At 56.6% G+C, this 15,801-nt stretch overlaps 1 protein-coding gene across 1 annotated transcript; it reads right to left on the bottom strand.

Moving 5' to 3' along the window:
* Window positions 1-702: 702 nt before the first annotated feature.
* Window positions 703-15,226, bottom strand: HAPLN3 (hyaluronan and proteoglycan link protein 3). Its single transcript, XM_042940467.1, has 5 exons — window positions 15,174-15,226; window positions 6,871-7,044; window positions 3,277-3,645; window positions 1,667-1,969; window positions 703-1,024 (listed from the first exon to the last, which is right to left on the bottom strand). Exons 2-5 carry the CDS (start codon window positions 6,983-6,985, stop codon window positions 738-740), a joined length of 1,074 nt encoding a protein of 357 aa, XP_042796401.1. The 5' UTR covers window positions 6,986-7,044; window positions 15,174-15,226; the 3' UTR covers window positions 703-737.
* Between the last annotated feature and the right edge of the window lie 575 nt (window positions 15,227-15,801).

The raw sequence follows: 15,801 nt of genomic DNA, 5'->3' as shown, positions 1-15,801 counted from the left end.
GAGCCTCCTCCAGGCTGAATGAGGCCGAGAGCCAGACACGGGGAGGGGCCGCGTCTCAGCACCATTCATCATCCCAAGAAAGTACACACACGTGAGGGCCGCTCCCCAAACGGGGAAAAGTGAGAACAGAACGCAGGCTCTTTGGAACGAAGAGAGAAGGTAACACTGGGGAGGGAAACCGCTCCCTTTCCTGGGACTCCACACAGAAGCCGAGGGATCCGTGTCCTCCTCAGGGGTGCTGACCTGAGCCGGCAGCTCCACCGACAAGTGGGAGCAGGCAGGAGACCACAAGGCCCAGTGCCCAGCCCCCACCCCCCCCCCACGCCCTGCCCCGCCCCGCCCCCAGGCTGAGGGGGAGGGGAGCCGCAGCCACCATGGGTCATTGCCCCCTCTGGGTGCCGGCCTCCCTAGGGCAGGGACAGGGGCTACATTCAGTGATGGCAGAGAGCCCTCGTGAGCCCATGAACCTCCAATGTCCTGCAGGAGAAGGGCAGAGGGATTCCTGGGGAGAGGGGAGAGCCTTGAGGTCTCCGCCAGAGCAAAGGGAGGATTTGGAATCTTGGATTTACCAAAACACAAACAAACAAAAACTCAGCAATTTCAAAATTTGTTTTTAATTTGAGAAGTATAAAAGCAATACAAAAATGGCCCCAACCTGCAAGGAACAAGGAACCACTCAATAAATAGAGCCTGAGAGGGGAGGGTGCGGGGCCGTGCGGACAGCAGGTGCGCGGGGACTAGCGTGGGCGGTAGCAGTAGACGCCGTACCTGCGGCTGCGCGGGTCTGGGAAGCCGAAGCTTCGGACGCCAGGCTCCAGGGGCCCGCAGTTGGGACGCGGGTGAACCACAGGGTAGCGGGCGCTGCCATCTGCCAGCCAGCCGGCATCACAGCGGTCCAGGCCACGGAACTTCCAGGCGGCAAAGAGCTGGCCCACCTTGGCAATCCGGGCGCCATCTTCCTGGCAGGCCTCCCTGGCCTCCGCCAACGTCAGCTTCTCAGGGTGGTCCAGGTAGTACACCTGCCCTGTGGGGAAGTGGGGTGTGAGGGCGGGGCAGCGCAGGGGGCAGCCAGAGAGGACGGGGGGAGAGTCTCCAAAGGCCTAGCAATTAGGAGCCCAGGGGGCCATGCCATGGATATTCAGGGGATACCTTCCCGGTTCTGACCCCTTCTGTGAGAGTCCCATCCCATCTGCCGTGGGGCTGGGGTCCCTCCAGTCCCTCCAGTCGTGTCTGTGCTCCACCCCACTCGTGTCTGGGCACCCCACCTAGGCTGGACCAATCGGAGTCTCTCGCCCACTCATTTACTGAGCACCTACTACGTGCCCGGACACTCTTCTGAGTGACCGTGAATCCATGTCTGTTTTTATCCTCCCATGAAATGATCCTCCTTGTGGGACAGACGATGCTGCATTTGTCTATGATGCCCAGAGCCTAGGCTGGGCCCTAGCACGCAGTAGGCTCTCAAAACGCGTCTGATGAACGAGGAAACCAGCGATTGGTGTGGAACAGCAGCAAAGCACTCAAACACTCAGCCAGACGTGGCTTCAGTGTCAGCAGGTGCTCCAGACCTCCAGGCGAAGGTGCGGGCAGAGCGGGCAGGGAGGTCCTAACGTTCCCCCAGATGCCGCCCTCCCACCCCTGGCCTGTGCCCGGCCACGGCACTCACCCTTGAGGGCAGCGGAGAAGCAGAACACGTCATAGCGGTGCAGGCGGCGGTGACGCGGGCCGTAGCTGCGCACCCCGGGCGCCAGGCCCAGGCCACCGCAGGGCTGCCGGGCCAGCGTGACGGGGTACTGCACCGAGGCGTCCTGCAGCCAGCCCGCGTTACACCAGTCCAGGCCCTCCTCCCAGGCCCGGAATAACTGCTCGAAGGAGGCCACCACCGCATCCTGCTCCTCACACGCCCGCTGGGCCTCGCGGAAGTTGAGCAGGTAGCGGCCCTGGGGGTGCTGGTAGGGAAAGACCACACCTGGGGAGGGAGGACAGAGGGGCTGGAACGGGTGGGCAGGGGCCCAGCCGGCTGGAGACCCCGGTCCCTGCCCCCGGCACTCTGAAAACACGTAGTAGCTGGTTAAGCTCATGAATGGATCAGCCAGTTAATGTCCCCACGTATAGAGTGGGAATGCCACCTAATTCACAGGGCTGTCGCAGGAACCCCAGAGCTGTGGTCTCCATTGTGTCCCCCCCCACCCCCAGCCCAGATCATATGTTGAAATCCTGAGGCCTGATGTGATGGGATCAGGAGGCCACCTTCAGGAGGCACTTAGGTCATGAGGGTGGCACCCTCGTGAATGAGATGATGCCCCCTTGCCCCTTCCACCGTGTGAGGACACGGCGAGCAGTCTGTGACCTGGCCGAGGGCTCTCACCTGCCGGTGCTGGCATCCTCCCATCCCCACCGGCCCCGCCATCGGGGATGAGGCATGTGACCCCTCCGGCCGCCAGGTGGGCTAGGGAGGCGGGTGCTGATGGTAATAGCCCTTGACTTGCATTTTATGTTCAATTCCTCAGAAGGAGGTACAGGAGGCGCTACCCCCATCCCTCATCTCACGCGGGAGGGGACGGGAGCTCCGAGGGGATGAGGCGTCTACCCAGGACGCCGGGCTGGGAGGGGGTGGATGTGGGGCCTGAACACGGTTCTCCGTCCGTCCCAGCCGTCTCCCTAACAGGTAGGAGAGGTCTGAGGACGCACAGCCCCTAGAGACGGGACTGTCCACTGGAGCCCGCACACAGGGCCTGGCTCGTTTGGACAGCCCTGGTTTGTGACTGTTGGGTTTTTTTGGTTTGGGGTTTTCGTTTTTTAGAAGAGCCTTACATAAAAATCCAGAGATTTCACGTAAAAAAATACACTTCTCTTGTCAAATCAGAAACCCTGGCTGCACGGACTCTGCTTCCGGACCTGAGTGGGGCACTCCTTTGGGATGGGATGAGGGTTCAGCCACTGAGTGGAGGGTTCAGTCCCCACTACTCCTGTCACTCGCACTGGGCAGCCTCTTTGGTTTTGGGAGCGTCTCAGCTCCGTCTCTAATTGGCTGTGGGGCCAGTTCCTCTAAAGAGGGTGTGAGCCAGAGGGAGTAGAGGGTTCTGGAGCCCGACTGCCTGGGGTCGACGTCCTACGCTGCCATCCATGAGCTGTGTGACCTTAGGGAAGTTACTTGACGCCCCTGTGCCTGTTTCCTCATCTATAAAACCAGGCTGATGATAACAGCAGGGGTGGTCCTGAGGACTGCATGCTTGTCTAACGCACAGAGTTCTAGATGGTTTCTCAGGGCCTCACCCCGCAGCTCCAGCTCCACCAGACCGCTCTCGTCCTCCAGCCCGTCAATGACCTCACAGCGGTAACGCCCGTAGTCCTCCGGCCGCAAGTCCCCGATCTGCAGCGACACTTCGCGCTCCCTGTCCTGCCGCAGACACACCCGGCCTCGGTAGTCTCCGAAGGAGCGGTGCCTCAGCCCGATGGCCACCAGCACATCCTGCTCCGGGGCCCCGTTCTCTGACAGCTTCCACCACTTGATGCGCACGGGCCTCGGGGACAGCAGGGCCGGCTCGTAGTGGTAGTGGCACGGCAGGGTCACATTGGCCCCTCGGTAGGAGAACAGGGTCTCCTCGGGCGTCTCTACCACCAGCCTCACCCCGTTGAAGACGCCTGCGGGAGAAGTGGGGTGCAGATGGGGACCCGTGGGGCACACGTGTACCCCTGCAGCGGCCACCCCCAGCTCATCCCCAGCTCCCGCCAGGCCCGGGAATAAACACGTTGCAAGAACTGCTCTAACACCACACCCGTCCCTGCGTCCACGCGTTCTGCAATGGGACTCTGCATCTCCTGTTAAGAGGGGACTCTGTGTCCCCTTCCCCTCGAATCCGTGCTGGCCTTGCCACTCGCTTTGACCAAATGAACTTGGCAGAGGTGACTGTCCTGAGCCTGGGCTCCAGGAGGCCCCGCTGCTTCGGCTCCTTCTCAACCTTGCCAGCCTCCATGAGAACGAGCCTGGGCTCACCTGCTGGAGAAGGAGAGCCCCACGTGGAGCAGAGACGAGCCCTCCCAGCTGAGGCCGTCCTAGGCCACGCAGCCCCCAGCCGACCTGTCCCCCGACTGCAGGCACAGTCTGTGAGGAAATGGCGGCCAGCCCAAAATGCTGACCCGTGGAATAAGCAACAAAGCAAAACAGAAAAACCACAGCTGTTGTCTTAAGCCATTAAGTTTGTGCATAAGAAGCTAGCTGATGTAGTTAGGTGATAAGAGCACCACATATCAGGTGGCTGGTTGGGACTCAGATCGCCCTGAGTGTCCTTCCCTACCACGCTGACCACGGAAGAGCACAGCTTGTCCTTCGCTGTCTGTCCACCTGTCATCCATGATTCTTCCCCAAATACCTAGAAACACAGGTGAGAGGAGGCCAGGACTTCTACAGGAGACAATACTCAGGGCTCACGGGTACCAATAAACACAGAGCCTAACAAACACCCCCCACCCCCAGAACCAGGTTTATGCTGAGGCTGGCTCATCTTTAACTTGGGACCCAGTACAGAGGCCTATCTCCTGATCTTGGGCCTGGACTTAGACCCCTGGAGGGACACAGGGTGGGGGAGGGGGGTAGGCTTGGGGCAAGCAGGAGATAAGAGGCTCCCTGCAGAGGACCTCAGGCTACAAAAGCCAGATGCTTTGGTGCAGTGGTTCCCAAAGCGGGGTCCCCGAGCCAGCAGCAGCAACATTCCTGGGAACTTGTTAGAAATGCAAACTCCTGGGCCCCAGCCCAGACCTCCTGAATCAAAAACTCCGGCGGGGGCGGGGAAGGCCCAGTGATCAGTGTTTTAACAGTTCTCCAAGTGACTTGGCTGGTCACTCAAGTTGGAGAACCCTGGACAGGCAGTGGGCACGGAGGTTTGAGACCACAGGCCCGGAGGCAGCTAAGCCAGCCTTGCATCTCGGCTCCAACTTTCCACAAAGCTAATCTGATCTAGTCTAGAGAAGTCCACGGACTCTGCAAACACTTTCCTTATTTGTAGAACGGGGTAGTAACAGTACCAACGGTGGGCCGCGGTGAGGCCCAAATCAGGTGAGGTGGGAAACCTGGCACACAGAACGGGCCCAACAGACGTGAGTCAGGACTCTCATTCCGTGGCTACATCCTTTGTGTTCCCCAGTGCTCTTTGGTCAAGCTGTGTTTGAAGCTGTAACCCGAAGACCATGAGAACATTTGGCTGAATCATAATGCATCTGTACGACTAAACACTACACGGCCAGGAACCAAACACACACACAAAAAACAAGAAACACTACACAGCCAGGTAAAATAGCCTGGCAGCTGGATATCCACTCACTGACCTTGGGGGGAAGAGCTGTATTCTACGAAGTGATGGCAAGATTCCCAAATCACATGTATAGCAGGAGGTTGAAGACAATTTTCTTAATCTTATGTAAAAGGCTGGAGGGATACATCTGAAATGGCAGTAAGGGTTCCCTCAGGTGGGGGGAGCTCTTTGTGATTTTGCTCACACGTATTCAGAGACTGACGGGAAATGGTGAGATCACGGGTAGAAAGTTTCCCTTTGTAAGTTTCCTTGAATCTCCTTAAAGTAGCGTTTGTACAAAAAATAAGTTCTAAGGCAAAGGAGGGTGGGAGGTCAAGTCATGGATGCCCCAAGCCATCCATCACTGATTCCTGGAACTTGTGAGGGTCACCTTCTACATCAAAGTGGAGTCTACAGGTGGGACTAAGTTAAGGACTCCAGCCACAAGTATCTGTGTAGAAGGAGGCCGAGGAGATGGGAGGATGGAACGGGAAGGCGAAGCGACCATGGAGGCAGGGATGGGGTGACGCAGCTGTAAGTCAAGGTCCATCAGCAGCCACCAGACAGCGGGAGGGCCAGGGAACGGATTCTCCCCAAGAGCCTGAGGGAGGCTCACGACCAGGGGGCTGGGAAGTGTTCGTCCCCTCTGGCTTTCCGCAAACCAATCTCAGCATGGGTTCTTAAGATCTGCGTGTCCTGGGAAGCTGGCTCAACTCTGTGAGCGTCAGTTAGCTCATCTATGAAATGAAATAATCCACAGGATCTGCTTTCGGGGCTGCAAGGGCAGCCGGCATCAGCTTGGCCCGGTTGGTGCCTTCATTATGCTGGTTGTTAAGCTTGCCTATAGGTCAGGTGTTTGTGAGGATTATGAGACCGTGTATAGAAGGCGCTAGAAGCATGCCTGACACATAGTAGGTGCACAACACATGCTAACTAAACAGTCACCTGCCCAGGGGCACCTGGGTGGCTCAGTCGGTTAAGCGTCCGACTTTGGCTCAGGTCATGATCTCACAGTTCATGGGTTTGAGCCCCGCGTCGGGCTCTGTGCTGACAGCTCAGAGCCTGGAGCCTGCTTGGGATTCTGCATCTCCCTCTCTCTCTACCCCTCCCCACCTCTCTCAAAAATAAACATTTAAAAAATTATTTTTAAAAGTCACCTACCCAAAGCCACGTAGCTAGTAAGTGGCAAAATTGAGATTCAAACTCTCATCTGTCTAACCTCAAACCCCCTTTCCACTGAGGAACTCCAAGGGGGGGGTCACATTTAATTTGGATCTTGGAAAACTGGCAACTTCGGGAGCATTCTTAAGCGCACCTGTGTCCCGCACAGGTGAGATTGTCGAGTGCTTTCGGCTCCAATGCGCTCAAGCCTGAGGGCCTAGCAAACGGAGTAACTGAACCAGCCCTTGCAGTGATCTTAGAAATGCACCTGGTCCCCTGCAGGGCCCGGATAGGGAAGGGGCTGCTGGCTCCGTGCCCTGTCCCCTGTCCCGGCCTGGAACCTGCATATCACAGCAGGAGCCAGGAGAGGTCTCGGTCACCCAGTGGAGCCCAGAGCCAGATCCAGGAGGCCGCCCACCTTCGCCGTGGCCGTTGCCCAGGTTCCAGCCATTGGGCTTGGAGTAGTAGAAGCCGTTGTAGAAGGGCAGCCCAGAGACACAGGGCAGCAGGTACAGCAGGAGCAGAGGGCGCATGGCGTCACGCACGGCCGCAGGGCCAGGGTGTCCGGGGCAAGGCTGGAGCCCGGGGCAGGCTGGGAAGAGGAGAAAAACCCATTAGAGAAGCCTGCTGCAGGGGGGGTCAGGGTCCCCTGGGTTCCAGCACCCATTCGTTTGCTCCCTCAACAGATAATTATGGAGCATCACGAGCACAGGCACTGTTCTCAGAGTCTAGAAGATGTGCTAGAGCAAGGCCAGGTCCCTGCCCTCGGGGGACCGCACCCCACGGGCAAGATGGGCAGGGAGGAAGCCAGCAAGGTCTCGGGAGGAGCCAGGAGGAGGCAAAAGTCCTGGAGAAGATTTCACAGGGCAATAGGGCAGTGTCAACTTTTCAAACCGGACGTTTGAATTTGAAAAGTTGTGAGCAGCATTTCTCAGAGACTAGACTGGAAAATCTCGGGGTGCATTCGTGTTTAGTGAAGGGAGTCCTGCATCGTGGAGCTTTGGTTTCAGACCAGAGATGTCTTTTGGGGGGGGGGGGGGCGGGGAGGTCACAATGTGCCATTTGTTTCTGATCCCGAGTCAAGGTCAAAACCAATTTTAAACACCATTCCGACCTCGGTGGACACACAAAATAGGCAGCTAGTCCGTGGCTGTTTTTTTTTTTTTTTTAATGTTGCATTTAAATATTGTACCTTGATTACTGAGGGTTTTTTGATGCGCACACACACGCTCCTCCCCCGCATTTATTTCTGCACCCAAGGCTAACGCTTCACTCACCTGCTCCTCATCACCATTTGCTGAGCGCCTAAAGGTTTAAAAGACCGGCAGCCTTGGAGGAAGTCAGTACAGAGCCGGGGCAGAGGCGTGGGCTGTGTGGAGGGAAGCAGAGGCCAGCGGTGGGGCCGCAGAGAAGGAGCGCGGAAACTAGACTGGAGACGTGGGGGTTAGCCAGGCGGGAAGGACACTAGGGTGTGCCCAGCAAGGGCAGGGCAAACACAAAAGCCCAAAGGCCAGAGAGAAGGGGGGGGGGGGGGCTGGGAATGTGCTGGAAGCTATCTATGCTCTTTTCTGCCCTGATCCCCGTGGTGGCTTCTCTTGGTGAGGGGGGAGGACTGGCTTCTAGCAGGCTCCTCTCCCCAGCACCTGTTCTCACAGGACCTCTAACCCTATTTCCTCCCAAGACCTGGGGGGCAGTGGCTGTCATTGCTTGTCTGTGTCTTCTCCCTTATCTGTTGCCCCCACCCCCCTCTAGAAGCCAGCCAGTCCTTATTAGAGTCTCTTTAGTGGAACCACCTAGGGTGAATTCTGTTCCTGCCAAGACCCTGACTGATCTAGGGGAGAGGCCGTGAGCCGTTGGGGCCCAACAAGCCGCTTTTTCCCTCTCTCCTTTGCCCCAAAGCCCCTGGGGTGCCAGGAAGGCTGTAAGCAGAGGGGCCATAGGATCAGACAAACCTCGCAAACTCCCCTCCTGGGGCTGAGTGGAAAGGGGAACGTGAGGCAGCAAGGACAGGGCAGCAGCAGGCATCTGGGAAGCATGCTGATCATGCAGCCACGTGGAAAAACACTTAGGGTGTAATTTAAAATGGACAAAGCAGATGTGGGAATTGCCACTCTGCTATGATTGTAAGGTTGGGCCCCTGTGAGCGCGTGTTGTATGGAAACCAGAATGGGAGGGGACAGCAAAAGAGATGGGGGGAGGGGGGACGGGAGGGAAGGGGAAGAGGAAAGGAGAGCACGGAACCCGTAAGGGTGGTCGGATTATGCAGGGAACCTTCTTGTTTCCAGAACAGTTAGGAACTCTTGGCAGGGGGGAGCGCAAATGTGCAGGAAGGTGAGAAGTAGAATCTACTCTTAGACGCCTTTGTGGAGAGCCTGAGGCCCGGACTTGCCCTCTGTGCCAGGCATTACAGTAAGACCTCGCCCTTCCGAGGTCTTGCGTCTTCCAAGAGTCCCCAGGTGACCCCCATAAAGCCTCACGGGGACTTGGATCTGGGCAGCCCGAGCACAATCAGGCAGCCTAATACGGAAGTTTGGGGGTAGGAAGATCTGGGTTCAAGTCGCGTCTCTACTGCTGACAAGCTGTGTGATTGCAGGCCGGTTTCCTCATTTGGGACACCAGGTTTGGAAAACTCTGGCCTATTTCTCCCTCATATGGTCTGCTTTTCTCCTACAGTAACAGAGCTCTAGACAGGTGTGTGCTCAGCTGAAAGCTGTATTCCCAGCCTCACTTTGCAGCTAGGAGAGCCAGAGCTGGCCAACGGCAGCAAGCCAAATGAACGTGCCACAGGCAGGCCTTGTGTTAAAACAGGGACAAGGGGCACCTGGGTGGCTCAGTCGGTTAAGCGTCTCTTGATTAGGGCTCAGGTCATGATCTCTCGGTTTGTGGGTTCCAGCCCCATGTTGGGCTCTGTGCTGACAGTGTGGAGCCTGCTTGGGATTCTCTCTACCCACCGCCCCAGGCTCACACTGGTTCTTTCTCTCAAACATTAAAAAAAAAAAAAAAAAAAAAAAAAAAAAAAAAGGGAGGGGCGCCTGGGTGGCTCAGTAGGTTAAGCTTCCAACTTCGGCTCAGGCTATGATCTCATGGGTCATGGGTCCGAGGCCCGCGTCAGGCTCTGTGCTGACAGCCTGGAGCCTGCTTCGGATTTTGTGCCTCTCTCTCTCTCTCTCTCTCTCTCTCTCTCTCTCTCTCTCTCTCTGCCGCTCCCTTGTTCGTGCTCTTTCCCGAATTAAACCTTGGAAAAAAAAAATGTTTTTAAAATACAGTTAGGGATACCTCTTCCTGGTCTTCTTTCCCTCAACGTGCTGGCACCCAAAGGGGCCACCTCCGTCTCAGATGTAAACCACAGGCTGAATGATAGAGCTGTGCCCCCAGCCCTGGACCTCCCCCATCTGCACTGTCTCCTAGGAGAAACAACGTCCTATAGTATTAAGCCACCACATTTTGAGTCTCTTTGTGATCACAGCTTAGCCTCACTCGGGCTATCATTGGCATAAAGTTAACAGCTGAGTTTAATGAGCACTTACTATCTCATTTAATCCTCACAACTCCTGGAGGTGGAACTTCTCAGTAGCCTCATTTTTATAGGTGGGGAAAACCAAGGCACAGGCAGGTTAAATCATCTGCCCGAGGTCGTCCAGCTAGGACGTGGCAGAACTGGGATTCGAACACACTCCGGCTCCAAAGCACGGAAGGAGCCTGTCAAATTCAGGGAGGTGGTGTGTGCAGAACACGCAGCTCAGTGCCTGGCAGGAGGAGGCAGGAGGTAGTTTCTTTTCCCTTCCTTGAGGTCCCACGTTTGGAACCCAGAAGGAGGTGGAATGAGGACAGAGAGGCTGTTGATAGGAGCTGGATGTCCCAGGGTCCACCCTGTCCCTGGGCGGGGCTCCAGCGGAGGGCTCGCCAGGCCAGGCTGTCTGCCGTATGCCCAGCAGCGCATCCGGCCCGGGTGCCTCCCAAGTGAGAAAGGGCTTCAGGATGAGCGAATGGAGGTGTTTCTGCTACAAAGTAATATTTGTGTGCTTGAAGAAAAAATGCATATTTTTGCATTAAATGCATTAAAAAATAACAAGATCGGGGGGAAAATAAGGTTGGGGCAGATTGCTCAAAACATATGCAACTTTGCAGCCAGAGTGTTAACAAAACCAGAAACGGTCCTAGTAAAAAACGCCAGGACTTTTCATTCTCCTCTGACATTGGCACCCTGTCAATCAGCCCTTTGAAGCCTCCCCCATGGAGGCAAGTGCTTCCTCCTTTTGAGATGTAGATCTTTTCGGGTATTGGATTCCAGTAGAAACCAGATTCACTGAAATTAAGAATCTGACCCAGGGTGAAGCCATCTTCTTCATTTTTTTTTTTTTTTCTTTTTAACTCCGGGGACATGTCTTTGCAATTTCTTCATGTGATTCCTACATTTATCAGAAAACTTTTGTGTTAAGCGGCCATCCAGGCATCCCTCCCTCCCCAAATCTATTGCGTCCTTGAGTTGACATGGTGCAGAGTTTGGGTCTTGAGAGGTGAGAAGGGATGCTGTATTATCCAAATCTGTTGGGTTCCTGAGTTTTGGGCCCTGAACGGCAGGAGCCTAGACCGTGAGAGACCTTTGTACATGTACTAAGAAAGGCACTTCCTGAGGACTGTGATTCTCAAGGAATCCGTCGCTTGCTAAAGCTTGCTCTTTGTGAGAAATCCTGTCCCGGTCGCTCCAATACATCAGCATGTTGAGAAAAATCACCATTGAACCGATGCCACTCGGTGTTACTACTGACATCAGTCCCTGTTCTTCTTACCCATTGTGAATGAGGTAATTCCTGGCTCAGAAACACGCCCTGAAGCAGGAAAGACTTCTAGCACCTTGTGGTGTCCTCCAGGGAGCTCCTAGGCACCCCTTCCCAGCCCCAAAGACCCCTACACACATTCCCAACCTCAAGCCTGAGAACTGCACTTACTCCCTGGATATTAAAGGGCTTCCGTGGCCAGCAGCTCCCTTGATCGTCCCAAGAACACCCCCACCCCCGCCAGCCAGCAAGAATTTTATTTTCCCCAGTTCATAGGTAAACAGAGGCACAAAGCAATTCTCTAAAGGCCACATGGCCAAGACAGTAGAGGCAGGACTCTACTGAACCCTTAGGCCAACCCCATCACGGTCTGTCACATTTAAGGACTGCCTTCCACTTGTCCATGCATCTTCACGGATGTCCTTGCCTGTGGGTCTCAGTGTCAGAATTTTTGTCCCCGCTGTACAAACGGAGGCTTGGAAATGCTAAGGTGCATGGCTAAAGTTACCCAGGGTAATAGACGAAGGAGCTGGAATCTGACCTCATTTGCTCAGCGAGGATTTATCACACATCTACCATGTGCTAGGCACAGCTCTCGGCCCGCAGGATACAAATCCGAAATCTTCCTGGAGATTACGTTCCAGCGAGGGAAACAGCACGATGCGGGACGCACATGATGTCAAAGCAGTGCATGTGGATAGAAGAGGCTGAAGCAGGAGAGGGGGGTGGTGTGCCTGGAGACAGGATGGGTCAGGACGCCTCCCTGAGAAGGGGACCAGCTGAAGGTGTAAACTTTGAAAATCTTAGGGAAAAGCATCCCAGGGTAGGGAACAGCAAATGCGAAGGCCTCTGGCAGGAATAGCCTGAAGTCCAGTGAGGAGCGAGGAGCAAGAGAGAGGGTGGTGGGAAATGGTGTTCACGCAGCTGTCACCGGACCACTGTGGACACGGAAGGGTTTTCAGCGGAGGACAGCTATGCCTCTGATTTACCTGATTCTAAGAGCACCATCCAGGCTATCTCCCTACCTCAGCTCAAGTGCATGGCCTCATCCTGGCTTCTCCTTTCCAGCTAAAAGCAGCCCTACCCAGTTCTCTTCATTACTTCCCGCTCCTCCATTCTGGACACACCCCTGTCTACTCTCTGGTTTAGGAACACTACAGCAGGGGCACCTGGCTGGCTCAGTCGGTGAAGCCCGTGAGTCCCGATCTCAGGGTTGTGAGTTCGAGGCCCATGTTGGGTGTGGAGCCTACTTAAAAAACCAAACCAAATTACAGCAAGTGGAGAGGTGTGATCTGGTCAACCCCTCTCTTTGCTGGAGGGTACCGAGAAAAACGAGTTCTGAACATCAGCCCTGTGTCCAGAGCTGTGACCCCGATGGAAGCAGGCCCCCCTCTTCCAGCCCTCTCTGGGCTGCACTCCCGTCAAAACATCTGATGTGTCCAGGCTGACAGATGCCCAGGTGACACCCGCTGGCTGGCTGGCTCTGGGAAGCCATTCGATTTCTCTGAACTGAGGTCTCCCCGTCCCCAGAGAAGACTAACAGGGAAGCTCGAGGGTTGAACCCAGTGGCCACCCTGAACGTTAGGCGAAAGCATAAAGCCACGTCCTGATTGCAGGCCACGGGTGGAAGATGCCGCTTAGCTGTCGCCCGGCCCCAGGCCCGTCTCTGACCTCTCCCACTCAGGGGAGCGATGGACTGCCTCCGCTCCCCTAACCCGCCTCTCCTGGTCCCCAGACCCTCAGAACCGCCACAGAGGTGCCACCAGCTTGAAGGCCCGAGATCCAGTCCAGCCCAGTCACCTTGGCAGCTGGGGGCTCCCCAAATCAGCTGGAGCTCTGCCTGGGCAAAGACCCACCCGCACCCTGCTGAGGGACCTTGAGCAAGTTATTCAAGCTCTCTACATCTCCACGACCTCCTCTGTAAGAACAAAGGATCAATACTAGCCCCTCACTCGAGGGCTGTGGTGAGGGTTATATAAGATGAATTATGTCCAGTCGCAATATATGGCAGGTGTTCAACAAAGAGCCGCTAATACATCTCGGCAGAAGAACACAGGGGCAGATTTCGGGTCCTAGAGTCAGATTGGCCACCTGAATTCGGTCCTGGTTCCACCCACATACTAACACTGTATCAGTGGGGGCGCCCAGTTGGCTCAGTCAGTCGACCATACAACTCCTGATCTCAGAGTGGTGAGTTCAAGCCCCACGATGGGTGTAGAGATTTCTTAAAAATAAAATCTTGAGGCGCCTGGGTGGCTCCGTCAGTGACGCGTTTGACTTTGGTTCAGGTCATGATCTCATGGCTTGGGAGTTCGAGCCCCGCGTCGGGCTCCGAGCTGATGGCTCAGAGCCTGGAGCTGCTTTGGATTCTGTGTCTCCCTCTCTCTCTGCCCCTCTCCCAGATCACACTGTCTCTCTCTCTCTCTCTCTCTCTCTCTCTCTCAAAAATGAATAAACATTAAAAAAACACTTTTTTTAAAGATTAAAATTATCAGGGGCAAGTCACTGAGTTTCACTTTCCCCATCTGTAAAATGGTGGTCACAACAATTCCAATCAAAAGATAAAAGGAGAGACTAAGGAGGGTGAGCACTCAAGATATTAGCTATTATTACTAGGGTTAACAGTGCACAAGGTGAACTCTCACGTTACTTCAGTGGCTCTTTCTCCCCTCTCATTGCCTAGGAGAGAAAGCAGCCACCACTGCCTTCTCTTTACAGTTGGGGAAACTGAGGCTAAGGGCACACAGATGAGTGAAATACCCAAGGCTTTATCTTTGGTAACTCTGCCGGCAGAAGTTAGAGAAAATTCCAGTCTCCGGGCAACCCATCCTTTGCCTCTCCCAGCACCACTTGCCTCGGGTCCCCTCCACACACCAGAATAAGCTGAACCCCACCTTGGAAGGAAGATGGGCCACACGCCTCCCCTCAGACTATTCTCACCGTGCGACGGCCAGCCGAGTCCCCCAAACTCCAGCAGGGGGCAGCATTGCCCTCCAGGACTCCGTAAGCCCCAGCTCCGCGTGAGGAATTTGACTTCGGTGCCCCGTTTAGACAAGGCTGACCGGCGCCTTTGAAACCTGCGGGCCCCGTAAAGTGGAAGCCGGAGGTGTTTCCTACCAGCATTCCCACCCCGCTGGCTCACGCAGGGCGGCGAGAGAGGGGCCAGGGCGCCTCTCCGTCACCATCCCCTGCTGCTCCGAGCAGAAGCACTCCCCGGGGTCAGCGCTGGGCACCGCGGTCGAGGCCGGGTCACAGGCTGCTGAGGCCACCCAGCGAGCTGGTGACACAACTGGGTCCTTCCTGGCCGCTCACCAGACCTAAATTCCTTCCCGAAGGATCCCATCTCCCACCCATCTCCCTTCTCGCCGCCCTCTCTCTGTGCCTCTGGTCTCGCCGCCTTAAGGCAGAAACCCCGGTGAACCGAGGCCTGAACCCGACGGGCATCTTTGCGCTTGCCCTACGCAGACGCCAAGAGGCACAGGTCCGCCCGCCCGCCGCCCCGCGGGTCGTCCCCAGCCCCCCACCTCACCCCCGAGCTCCAGGGAACCCCGGAGCACGCGACACGTGCCGCGGGGCAGAGCCAGGCGCGCGGTGCACCGTGCTGGAGGCTGCAGGACCCAGACCGGACGTGACCGGCAGGGATCGGCGGGCCCCGGTGGCAAAGGGGCTGGACCGGGCGGTGGTCTCAGAGGCCTCGGGTTTCGCTTCCTCGTGGTGAGCCCAGGGGATCCGCGCCCCTCTCCCCGCACTCGCGCCCACGGCGCGCCCCAGGGGCGATCAGAACCCAGCTCCGCCCGGCCCCGCGGTGCCCAGCGCACTCCTCCTGCCCGCTTTCCCGACCCTGCCCGAGAGACCTGGGGCCCCGCGGGAGACCCAAAGCGGCGAGGGGAGAACCCGGCCCGCACGGGGGCCCGAGGAGCCCGAGCTCCCCCGAGCTACGCACCGTCCCCAGGCGGCTCCTCGACGGCCGGAGCGCTCGGCCTCGGACGGTCCGGGTCCCAGGGATCCCGAAGCGCTTGAAAGGAAGCGGCTGCGGACAAATCCCCGCGCTCCCGCCTGGCCGGCCCCTTAAAGGAACAGGCGCCCCTTTCCCTCCCAAGGGCTGGGTCCAAAGGGAGGAGTTGTTGCCGACTTGTGCTGTCTCCAGCCTCGGCTGGGGACCACCTCCAAAACTGAGTGTCCACGAGTTGCCGTCACATCTTAGAAAGGGTAAGTGGGAAACGGAAGAGGCGCATTAACTGAGGAGGGTCCCATTAATTAGATCACTCCCGTTTACCAAAAATAGTGGGACTGAACAGGGGGAGCCCCTCCCCAGCTCTTTGCAGGGGGGCTATGGCTGCCGCCCACCTTAGGGAGAGGAAAGGGTAAGGAATGTCCTGCCTGCCTACCTTTCCCCCCTGTAAGACAAGAAGGCAAGGACATCCCTCCTGCCCATGATTTTGGCCGTCATGAAATCACCAGACCGCTAACTCCGTGTCTGGAGCAAAGATGCTGATAGTGGGTGAGACTTGAATCCGTGGTCTTGGAAGGAGGCAAGGCGGTTAGGGGTGCTCCCTGCAGCCAGCAGGGGC

The sequence above is a fragment of the Panthera leo genome, chromosome B3 (assembly GCF_018350215.1).
Source record: "Panthera leo isolate Ple1 chromosome B3, P.leo_Ple1_pat1.1, whole genome shotgun sequence".
NCBI classification, from domain to species: domain Eukaryota; kingdom Metazoa; phylum Chordata; class Mammalia; order Carnivora; family Felidae; genus Panthera; species Panthera leo.
The sequence above is the reverse complement of the archived record's forward strand: the minus strand, read 5'-3'. Positions and strand labels throughout refer to the sequence as shown.

Bases quoted from the DNA above. Each gene is read 5' to 3' on its own strand.
- HAPLN3 (XM_042940467.1), bottom strand. From the start codon at position 6,985: ATGCGCCCTCTGCTCCTGCTGTACCTGCTGCCCTGTGTCTCTGGGCTG. The intron at 1,970-3,276 runs GTGAGGCCCTGA...CTCCCTCCCCAG, and splicing joins GGTGGAGCTGGAGCTGCGGG to GTGTGGTCTTTCCCTACCAG. The intron at 1,025-1,666 runs GTGAGTGCCGTG...ACTTCCCCACAG, and splicing joins CTTCTCCGCTGCCCTCAAGG to GGCAGGTGTACTACCTGGAC.